At 39.5% G+C, this 11296-nt stretch overlaps 2 protein-coding genes across 4 annotated transcripts; both read right to left on the bottom strand.

Moving 5' to 3' along the window:
* Positions 1-305: 305 nt before the first annotated feature.
* On the bottom strand, positions 306-5441 carry LOC127377095 (SUZ domain-containing protein 1). 3 transcript variants are annotated; one of them, XM_051424717.1, is made up of 4 exons: positions 5296-5441; positions 3850-3899; positions 3049-3318; positions 306-2225 (listed from the first exon to the last, which is right to left on the bottom strand). In XM_051424717.1, the coding sequence occupies exons 2-4, from the start codon at positions 3894-3896 to the stop codon at positions 2123-2125; spliced, it is 420 nt and encodes a 139-aa protein (XP_051280677.1). In that variant the 5' UTR covers positions 3897-3899; positions 5296-5441; the 3' UTR covers positions 306-2122. The 3 variants fall into 3 exon arrangements, with proteins under 3 accessions (XP_051280677.1, XP_051280675.1, XP_051280676.1); XM_051424715.1 differs by having other exon boundaries at positions 5232-5437; XM_051424716.1 differs by lacking the exon at positions 5296-5441 and adding an exon at positions 4221-5209.
* Positions 5442-8627: 3186 nt separating this feature from the next.
* smim1 (small integral membrane protein 1) lies at positions 8628-9910 on the bottom strand. The gene is made up of 3 exons (XM_051425014.1): positions 9721-9910; positions 9172-9305; positions 8628-8816 (listed from the first exon to the last, which is right to left on the bottom strand). The coding sequence occupies exons 2-3, from the start codon at positions 9264-9266 to the stop codon at positions 8693-8695; spliced, it is 219 nt and encodes a 72-aa protein (XP_051280974.1). The 5' UTR covers positions 9267-9305; positions 9721-9910; the 3' UTR covers positions 8628-8692.
* Between the last annotated feature and the right edge of the window lie 1386 nt (positions 9911-11296).

Raw genomic sequence — 11296 nt, 5'->3', positions numbered from 1 at the left:
AATGCTACTGTACATAAGCTCCTGCCACGCTAATGTAAAGTAATGAACATGCATCACAAAACCTTTTTTGCAAATCATTTTATTAAATCAGTATTTACAGGCAGTTTGTGTTCTCACTCAGAGCTTAGCGGAACCTGCTGGTCTCCTGCTCCGCAGCCAGATTTCCTGAAACTAAAACCTCTTACCAGTATTGTGAATTCTCCCTCAGATATATTCAGTTTCTTGAACTACAGTAATAAAAATCGACAACCAGGAAGTAAAGATGTGATACAGGAGGCACAAGCTGAATTCAACCAATACAATAATTTCTCTATTGATGATGTGCACCACTGAATATGGCTTTATTGAGAACTCTTCTCTGTTTGAACAAATAAAAGGTGAAAAACCAATAACATCTACTGGGCACAATGGTCCTGGTGAGCCAGGTAATTACTACCTCTGGTTCACATACAGCCGCGTCTCCACGTTCCATTTCAGCAGTGGACCATCAATTACTGCACAATCACACGGGGGTGATGTTACCATTTCGTTTGTGACCCAGATGCAAACAGTCCAAAAGAAAGAAAGAAAACTGGCATTCATTCATCCATCTTGGGACACCATTCCTGTGACATTTTACAGCACAATCTGTGTAGCACTATTTCTAACAAAGTGCCAACCCAAGCTTTAATACGGACATTTGCTGTTCGAGCAACTGCTGGAAAAATACAATCTTAGTTCATTTCATTCATTCAGTCTCGTTCACCTGCACCTGAGTTCCTACGCACTGTACGCCAGTGAAGGACATGAAGAAACGAGCACACCGTTGACGAGGTGGAGATAAGAGAGGCGTGTGAAGTACAGCAGTAAATTCATTTCCCATCTGACCCTCACCCTTTGAGTTGCTGCTAATACCACCTTCACATAATGACATCTGAATTAACTGATATATGTACAGGTTGATTCTAAAATGGGATTTTGGTTCATTTCGATTAAAATACTGCTCTGCCGTCTCATACAAAAAGGCAGAAAAGCTACTTAAAAATGGACTTCAATCCACAATCTCCTTTTCACTCTCTTTTTTTGCTTTTACTTTTAAATAGAAATAATGATGTGACAAGGAAGACAGCTGAAAAGCTCAAATCAAAAAAACATAGCAAAAACAGAAGTTGTCAGATACACAACTTGACACACACAACCCTTACCCTCCGTTTTTAAAAACAAATGGCAATTTACATATTAGGGGTGCAGTGATATTGCTAACAGCTCAGTTATCTGGCAGGTACCAGTCAAGTACTCAGCATTAGAGTTTACTGGGAGATCTGACACCACAAGCTGCAGCCTTGAGTGTCTGTGTTTAAACCGTAGCTTCTTTAGACCATTTTATCACCAAAGAAAGGTGGGAAATTTTCAATGTTTCCCCCACTTCATAAAAACTGCCAATATTATGTTTGTTTAAAAATATCTCTCAATACTTAATACTTTGAACTGGTTTCGTGGTGGTGCATGTGTAATTTAAAGTACTTTTATCTGTACTTGATATCAGAGCATCCCTAGTATAGACCATTAAAGACGAGCAAGAAAAATAAAAGATAAACATTTTGTCAGCCAACATCTGAAAAATTAAAAACGTAAACGTATGTAAATGTGTGAGAAGTGATGTCTGGTATTATTGCTGGGGAGAAGCTGCTGCCCAAGAACCAGCTCATCTCATTTTGCTATGGCCCGTCATTTCTCCTCCTCTCTCTCTGCCATCCTTTGTGTAAGTCTTTGCTTCCGCCGTGCAGGCGCCCTGAGACGGAGCTGCTGGGGACTGAGGGAGGAGAGAGATGGAGGTGAGGGGCGTTTCTTAAAGGGATCATCACAGTGAGTCCAGAAGATGTCCATAATCACAGTGTCAAACAGACTGCAGTGGGGAGAGAAGAGAGCACATTTCCATTTGACTTCCTTCCGGAGTTCCTCGCTCCTGGTTAGTTTTGAACGACTGCTAGTGGGGACGCAGCGGTGCAGCTGTACGAGCGGCACATCCGATATAATGGAACTGAAGGAAGGAAGTTTTAAGAATACACTGCTGTCTTTGCTCTCAGGTGGCCCTTTATCTCTCTCTCTCCCCACCCAGTTGCTGGGTGGCCCCGGGGCCCACTTATCTGTGCTGTCGGAACCCCTGGGTGCCGTCTGGCTGCCCGACACTGTGATTGTTTGATCGGGTGTCCTCTGAAGGCAACGTAGAGTTATTGCGCCCTGGCCTGGCAGAAAGAGAGGAAATAATGACAGGAGTAAATTAGAGACATCCGCCTTTCACGCTTGCCAACTGCTGGGCCAAAACTCCAACAGACAGGTACTCACACATGATTTTAGTTACAGTACTCCCTCTTGGTTTTAGGAAACTTTTTTCCCCCCTACACTTTCTCCATTCTGTGTTTTTTGGTTGCTTTTATATTCGTTCTGGCACAATTCACTGCCATTCAAATCCAACTGAACACAAATGAGAAGAACAGACAATTAACTTGGTGGTGTAAACAAGAACCAGTCCATCAAGTTTGGCTGTGATTATTGTTGGGCTCCACCCCCTGCCAATCAAAACCCAGCCAAGCCAAAAGAAAGCCAAAAGCAGTGTGCCTCAGCCAGCTCTTGTTAATCAAATGAAACCAAAAGTTACCACACCCTGCTGATGTGTGACAATTCAGCTGGGATTCAGCTGGAAGTAGTCCCATTTTAAGTGGCTATTGCCTTAAGTTATTCTTCTGATTGTTTGTCTTTGTTTTAGAAAACAGCCATTTTATTTTATCTAATTTAACACTGTAGTATAGATGTTGGCATAGAGTGAAAACATTCTGAAAATTGCATTATACAAATTTTAAAAACACTCAACAACCAAAGATGTTAATGATAATCAAGGTAGATGGGGAGAATTTAAAATAATGCCTGTTCATTTGTTGCCTTTCTGTTGGATACTTAGCTCGCAAAGACAGCGATCTTCAGCACAACATGGATTACACCAACGGCTCAGGCCCTTAAGCAAGGCCTTATTAGGCTGCAAGGAAACTGTAAATATTTGTGGATAATTACCTGTCAGTGTTGGGCTTTTCCTGGGGCGTCTCCTCTGGGCAGGCGCTACCCAGTATTCTCTTCCTGGCCTCGGCGTACTCTGCCTCACGCTGGGCCAGAGACTTGACCTGTGGTGTAGGCCTGTTCTGACTCAAGGGTGATCCCAGTGACCCGTTACTTGTAGGCCGCTTCAAAATGCGTATCTGAGGTTGGGGTGCTGCTGGTTGAGAGTCGTCCTGTATCACCATGGTTGTCTTCAAAGGAGATCGTGGAGCATTATTACTGGACTCCCTAGAAACGGACCAACGGGACACAGTCCACGCAAAAATTAGTAATATGACAGACACGAAGAGACAATTACCTCGAAGCAGGGGAGGCAGTGCTCATAATAGCTTAGATGATGCTTTCATGGCCAAAAGACTCAAATAGATGTATTACTGATTCAGTTTTTGCCTGCTCATCAGCAGAGTAACATACTTAGTAAATGTGTCTTAAAAGAAACATGTTTTCAAAGTGATTGTTAGAATTGTACTTGTACTTGTACTTGTAGGGGGTATCGGGGGAATCCCTAGTCTTACGACCAACTTTCTGAATTGTAAGGAGGGTTAGGGTTAGCTCTTTGGTAGTTCACCTGTAGGATGAACTGAAAATCAGCTCAGAAACAGCATCATTTGTATGAAGTCTTCCATCTTAAGTTGTGTTCAGGTGTGTAGTTTTACAAGCAAAACACATAAGTGAAACCGTATATTTTTTGAATGGAAACTGAGGCAGTGGTTTAGTCACAAATTCAGGCCATGTTTCTTCTACCTTTTAAGGCCTTACTTTTCTTTCTGGCTGATCCTTAGCTTCTCTTCTAGCCGTTTTTCCATTTCCTGTCGGGGGGGAAAAAACAGCACAAACATATATTCATATAAACAAACAACATGGTCAGATTGATTTGGGACAGAAAGAAAAGTGCGGCAGGTAGTAAGCAAGTGGAAGAGTAGATGGAAAGCAGATTCAGTTACAAGCTATTTATACATGAGTAGGACAGCTGCCAACTCATAACACAGAGAGTGCTCAGCTAGCTAACATTAACCGGCTGATGTTGCCAGCGAAAACTGTTCACATAAGTTAGATGGAAGTACATTTATAAACTGAATGCTATACCGACTAACCACAGGAAGATGTGACTTTAAAAAAAAAGCACCAACTTGAAGCTGACAAGCTCCTAACGACGTCCAACTTATTCTCAGAGCCACGTTCCTGACGTCATGAGCCTGCGATCGTCTGCCAAACTACCGTGACGATAGCTAATGTTAGCTCATGTTAGCTCATGTCAGCTAAATGTTACAAACCTTCCAGTTTTGGAGACATAACAAACTCTCTACCCGACCACTGACTGACAACATGGCCGAAATGTTGCCCAACAACAACTTGGTCTCGTAAACTACAGGAAATCACCAATTTAGTTCAGCAAACTGACATCATAGTATAACGTTACATAGTTTAAGTCCGGCTCCGTGGAAAAATACTCTTAATGAACGACACATGTAATAGTTAACGTTACCGTACACATTTTAACAATCTATTAAACAACAAAAGTCCCTTCTGTTCCCAGTGTTGCAGTAAAATCTCGACCTTGTACACTGACGCTGCTGGTCGTCGTTGCAGAGCATCCATGTTTCAGATTAAAGTTATTTCATTTAAAGATGTTAATGTGAGGTGGGAGTGGGCGGTAAGAGTGGCCTCCGAGGTCTCGTGTGTACATTGTCCACTAACTTAAATAAAACAACATTCGTGTGACACAGTTTCCATGTTAGCCGCTCACTACATGGCTAGCTTAGCATAAGCGATCGTCAATACATGATATATATATTAACTTTACGCCTTTCAACATGAACTCATATTCGTGGTTTAAAGAGCGTCATGTCTATTCGTTAGCTAACAATCAGACATATCAACGTTATTTCACAAGACTTAGAAATAGCTAACTCCACTTGGCTAGTTAGCTAGCAGGCTAAATCCATGTTAAGCCTCTCTCGCCCGATAAGTTTCCTCGCAGCTAACGCTAGCTTTAGCCACATTGTTGGCCCGTGGGAGTCGCTAACATGGAGCCACGTTATGAGAACTTCTTAAAACTACCATGTACATATAAAGAAGCTTTCTAAAGATTATTCGCCTTTAACTGAATGCGTATTGAGCCTGTCGTTATTTAACGTTACCCCACTATCAGCAGCTTCCTCCCAACTTTCAGCGACCTCCTCATCCATGTTTCATTTTGCTCACACGCTGTGGAGTTGGCTGTCCGGGGCTCCTTCAGGTCCGCCTCTCGGCTGCCTACTGCCTTTGACATCACGCTGACGGGTTTCCCCACAGCATGGTAGTCCTATACGCAGCCGATGAGTGGCAGTAAACAGAGAACAAACTGAAGTATTTGTCGAGGAGAAATTGAAGATGTGTTTTGCTGTTTGCTGTGAACATGTTACAGGTGTGTGAACTGTGAACCAATGAACACTGCAACTGTTTCATTATTGGCTGCAGCCCCCTCCCTATTTCCAAAAGCCTCGCCAATGTAACAGTCAGGGGGGGGGATTAGCAATATAACAGAGAATATAAATGATGATGCTGTATGCACAGTATAAGTAGAGGTGTTGAAGGGAAGTTGCCTTGTCCACTGAGGTTTCATAGCTGACATTATATGTAAATGTGAGTATTTTTACTCATTGTTGTCACACAGCACCTTTGATCACAGGACATTATAATAATTCATTATAATATTTTAATCATACTTCTGATCTGATTCAGTTCAGACTCGGAGCTTACTATAGACAACCAGTATTGTTTTATACCTGCCTTAATGATTGCTCTCTGGTGAGGTGATCAGTCTACTCAAAAGGTATTTGTCACACTATTTCTCTTAACCCTTTTTTTAAAAGATGTCATTATTTCCAGGAGTAATACTTTGATATTCTTGGCATAGTTAGCAGGATTTTGGATTGTCTGCACAAAGAAAACATCATTTTATTGAAGTCCTGGTAAGACTGTTTCTGTTTGGACACATGAGGGCAGTATGGGTTTGTCAGACATGTTTTAGTCAGATTTAGTTCAGACTCAGTTTGGAACACATACTGACGTTTGCTGTGTGTCTTGACTCCTTGCTTTTAAATCACTTACCTCTAAACCTTTATGCTATTTGGTCTATATTGTAGACACATGTACATAAAGTAGTGCACATGATGAAATAAGGCATCATAAGCTTAATGAGACCACAGTGTGTAGGTTGTTTTCATGACAGCATACAAAATTTACTTCAAAACATATTTGGCCAAGTATTGTATTAATTACATGATGTTTAAACTGTTAATTATGACAATTCACATAGCTGATATACTGTATATGTGTGTGTTTGATTATTCTGAGCACAGACACTCTCAATGATTGAATGAAGTAAAGCCTTCTGTAACATTATACACATATGGTAAACATCTCAGTGGTTTACATATCTGTATTTACATGTATGTATTTCAAATTAAAATTGGACTTGTTGATAAGTGTGCATTTTGTTTTTATTGGACTTTGTACCATTGACCGACTAGACCTGTTGGACTGTTTATATGAATAAATGTTCTTTTATTACCGGAATTATATTTGCTTCCTCACTATCATATGTGTGTTCCCAGATAAGACCTGAAGACTTTCCAATTTTATGCTGTAATAGTGACTTGGTCCGGATATAGAGGAGCTGATACTGACAAAAATAAAAATGACCTCAATAACCCAACTGATATGCATGTCAGCTTTTTCTTATGTGCTATGTTGTCTTATAGTAGCTAATACGTTTCTGTTTTCTAGTATAATATACTTAGTTATTTGGTATGTACAGATCAAGACACATAACAAAATGTTTGGTACTAAAAGACCGGATGATATCCACTTGATGTGTCTAACTCATCCTATTGAAGCCTAATTTTATATTTATAAACTTTGGAAGGTTTTTGCATTGTGGATTTGGTTCCCCATCACCAACACTGGGAGAATGTTAGCAAGGAGTCTTTTAATGGCTGATATGAACAGGAGGATATGGACGTTCCCATACTGGCATCTGACTATAGTTTGAAAACAGACTTAGTATAAGTACAACATTAAATGTGATTGAACATCCTCATTAGTATGTTTATGTACAGTTGCTTTTAAGTGGTGGTGTGGTTTTCTTACTGTGCGTGTATGTTACTGTTCTGGGTCTAGCAGGTTCAGTGCCTAATGTTCACTTCTTTATGAAAACATGTTTTTATTTCTTTATGGCACATATAAAAGGCAGTTGTATTTCTCTCAGTTATAACTGTTGTATATCCCTGCAAAAATCCCCCCAAAAAGGTGTTAAAAAAACAGACTCAAGGAAATTGTGAAATTTAATTGGACCTCAATCTGGATTGTTCAGTCTTAATCTTAAATTACTGTTATAAAATGTATTTGTAAAAGTATTCAGGACATTGCCAGTAAGGCCTGGACTGAGTTGTTCATGTCTTGTGTCATTTTCTGCACATATAAAACAGTCAAGTACATTATTTAAGTATATATTAAACGCAAGAGTAGTCTAGTCTACTATAAAGATTAGTTTGTACTGTACTGGTATTAGTATGGAATTAGGAGTTAGCTTGCGAGGTGTGCATAGCTGACATTTTGTACTGATGGTTGGGCCCTACTGGGTCGCCAAAAACATTTGGATTCATCCTCTGAGAACAACGAATATCCACCACAGATTTTATGGAAATGTGTCCAGTAGTTGATTTCTGGCACAAATGAACCTTTCTTAAGGTGCATGGAGAAGAGAAATTGTCTTCTTGTCCATCCATTAGAAAGACTAAAGGCCACAAGCCAAAACAACAAGCTCTTAAACATGACTTGAAATTGAAACCTCTTGTTGAGGTTTCCAGGATGCACCGATCCTTTCCTACTCTGAACATCCAGTCCCATATGTCCCCAATCTCAGTGAGAAATTATACATCCTCAGCAGTGAATGAATATCAGGTATTGCATTAATACTTAAACACAGGAAATACTACGAAGTCCTATGTTGACTGCTGAATGTTACTGGAAGGAAAAATTATTGCTTGGAGATCTGTGTCCAATGGATTGAGTTGCCTGCATATAAAATGTACATGAACATCCATTTACCTCCAGGTTGCTGCAAAATCAGCCAACCATGCACACATCCTGACCAGGTGTGGATAAACAATGACTGCTAACATTCCTCTGCAACCTGTCTGTGGATCTTAAAGGAGGCAGGCTTGAGAAGATGTATGAAAAAGTATTTTGTGGGTTGATTACACAATGTGGAGTCAAGTAAGTACATGTACTAAAGTCAGTGTTCTAGGAAATTCAGTTGACTCTCTGTTGATGCATGGTTGCTACACTGCAGCTTTATTAGGACATCAGAATAACAAACTTCAGAAGCATTAACCTTGTAAACCTTCTTTTAGACTTTACATGTAGTCCTTGCAATGTTCCATATGTATATATATTTTTAATCAATTTATTGGAATGACGTGGCTTCTATATCTCAGATGATCTCATTCATTGCCAGTGTGCTTTTTTTTTTTTACAAAAAAAAATACATGAACATTTCAACTTTTGGTTTATTCAGAATCTCAGAGCTCTATTCTTCCATAGCAGCACTCCACCATCAGCACCTATGGACGTAGTATCCCGTCACGTAGCCTATGATGTAAATGGACACCAGTGCAGCCAAAGCTCCTGCCGTCTTCACTGCTATTCCAGTGCTCCCCATACACACTGTGTTGAAGATCCTGTGCATGTAACAGAAAGGAGGGCCGGAGTCAGGTCAAACAGCCTTTGGTCAATCATTCTAACATTATTTTATGAACTGGTTTCACCACATTCTCACTTTATTTTGACTATAAAGGTTTTATGAAGCTTATAGTACTATGGCATTCAACTGGTGTCAACTTTAAAAGTTACTTTTATGTCCTATGACATTAAATTAACCTTTTTCAACCCATCATACCCATATATCACTTAAGTCCATACATGTCTACGGTTTTACCTCCTCCACATTCCTGTAATTGTGTATATTTCAGAAAACAATATGAAAACTTTATATTTGATCTTTGCGTCTTTCTGTCAGCTGTCACTGTGTCTCACCTCATCACAGTAGACTGTGATCCCTCCACGTTCATGTTGATGTTGTCCTCGTTCCAGCGGTCATATTGCACGCTGCCGGCACTGTTGGAGTCCATGTGGGAAGTCCTTCCTCTCCTCAGAGGTTTATCTGCTGCCTGCAATGACAGTTCACTCTCTGCTTCACTGCTCAGCCTGAACACATAAAGTCTGTGCTCACACTGTTGTCTGTGTGAAGCAAAATGACTTAACTACTACTACTATATAATAACTTTACTTTACTACTTTACTACTTTACTACAGTAAAAAAAAAAAAAAAAAAAAAAAGCAGAACTGAATATTGGCCTCATTGTGTGTAGTAATGACGAGAAGGCAACTTACTGCATGACATTTAAAATTAGTTTTGGTGCAAATGAATTACATCAATCAAGAATTCATAGTGTTTAATCAGACTATGAGCCAAATCAGACCACAGTGAATTATTCAGATTTAAAAGCAATGATTTGATGATTGTTACCCAAAGCTGCATTCAGTCAATATCTCCACATTCAGAAAAACTTAATTTGTGCTTACCTGTATGAGTCTGAAACAGTCTACAACCTGCCTAGAAAGCTCTGCTTTCCAGCACTTTTAAAGGCACGACTGAGACTGAGAGAGTGGTGCCTCCTGCTTGGTATGAGACCTTGGCCATAGTTCATTTGTTCACGAAGGTCATCCTGTCATATATCTGTTGGTTATACTCCAGCTTTTGTCTTTGACCTCCTTATATGACTCTCTCAGAGATAAAGGGCAATTTAAACTCTGTGTGGTTTGTTAGTCTCTGGTTTCATCACATCCTGCGCAGATAGTGCAAAGCAAAAAACTTAACGTATGTGGTGAAGATTTTCACGATACTCCCTCCCTTGCATGAAAGTGTGATTTGGTTAAACATAATATCACCATGCTGTTTCAAAGATTTTCTCAGAAGGTAACGTTAACTACATGGTCATGCATAACAGCGCTCTCTTCAGTTTATAGAAATGAGGAAACGAAAAACAGCAATCTCAGCTCTTCAGTGCTGAGCTCTCTCTCTGGTAAAATATCATAATTTGGTGATGTGTGTGTGCGTGTGCAAAGTTACAGTTACAAAATAATGAAATGAATACCTAACTATTCATACCATTGGAGACAATTAAGTTCATTTTCATAAACATATAAACATAGCAACATAAATCACAAAACCTAGTAGCCATGACTATAGCAACACGACATTACAATACTGATACTGTCAGATAAATAAATAAATAAATAATTATAATTAAACATATTGTACAAATGATAAAAGTAACCAATATACCCATATTCCATTACTATAACAATAATAAACATTTAAAAAATCACAATATTGATCCCCATTTAAGTCTGATTACCTTGTAACTAACCTGCAGCGCAATTGTGTTTCCATAGTAACCAGACCAGCTAGACTCAGTTCCAACTGAACTCAGCACTCTGACTAGGGTTAAGTTAGTTTCTTCCAGTTTCTCTAAATTTAATTCAATTAAAAAACTTTCGTCAGCAATCTGAACTATTGACAGGATAACACAGAATGGAACTGATATGGAAAAGAACAACACACAGCGATTAGTGTTAGATCACGTTAATATTAAATCTCTTGCGTAACAAAAATGAAGTTAATCAGGGAGTTTGCACAGGAAATTATTATGACATCATATTACAGTGTGTAGAAAGGTCTGCGCTTCTCTTATGTATGCAAAAGACACATACTCTACTACTATATTACATTAGTTCATATTATAAGGTGTATTATAATATTATAAATAGTGGAGGAAGTAATTGTTTCACACAGGAAGTTTTACAGACGTTACCAACGCGTTGAGACTTCCGGTGTGCCAAAAATACCGCTGCGCATATTTCAGGTTTGTGTGACCATTTCACCTGCCCGCTTATTAACGCCATTATTTACTGTACCTACGCTTTTAACTACAAATACAAACCCGGTTATAGGTTCGTCAGTTCGTACACCTTTCAGCGGCACTTACTGCTTCCTTTAAGATCATTTAGTTAGCTGCAGAAGTTGTTTAGCAACATTCGCGCATGCTAGTTTCAGCTAGCTAACGTTAGCTAGCTGAAACTAGCATGCGCTAGCATC

This window comes from Dicentrarchus labrax, unplaced genomic scaffold (assembly GCF_905237075.1).
Source record: "Dicentrarchus labrax unplaced genomic scaffold, dlabrax2021, whole genome shotgun sequence".
Lineage (NCBI taxonomy): Eukaryota > Metazoa > Chordata > Actinopteri > Moronidae > Dicentrarchus > Dicentrarchus labrax.
Note: the sequence above shows the minus strand (reverse complement) of the source record. Positions and strands in the feature narration are given on the sequence as shown.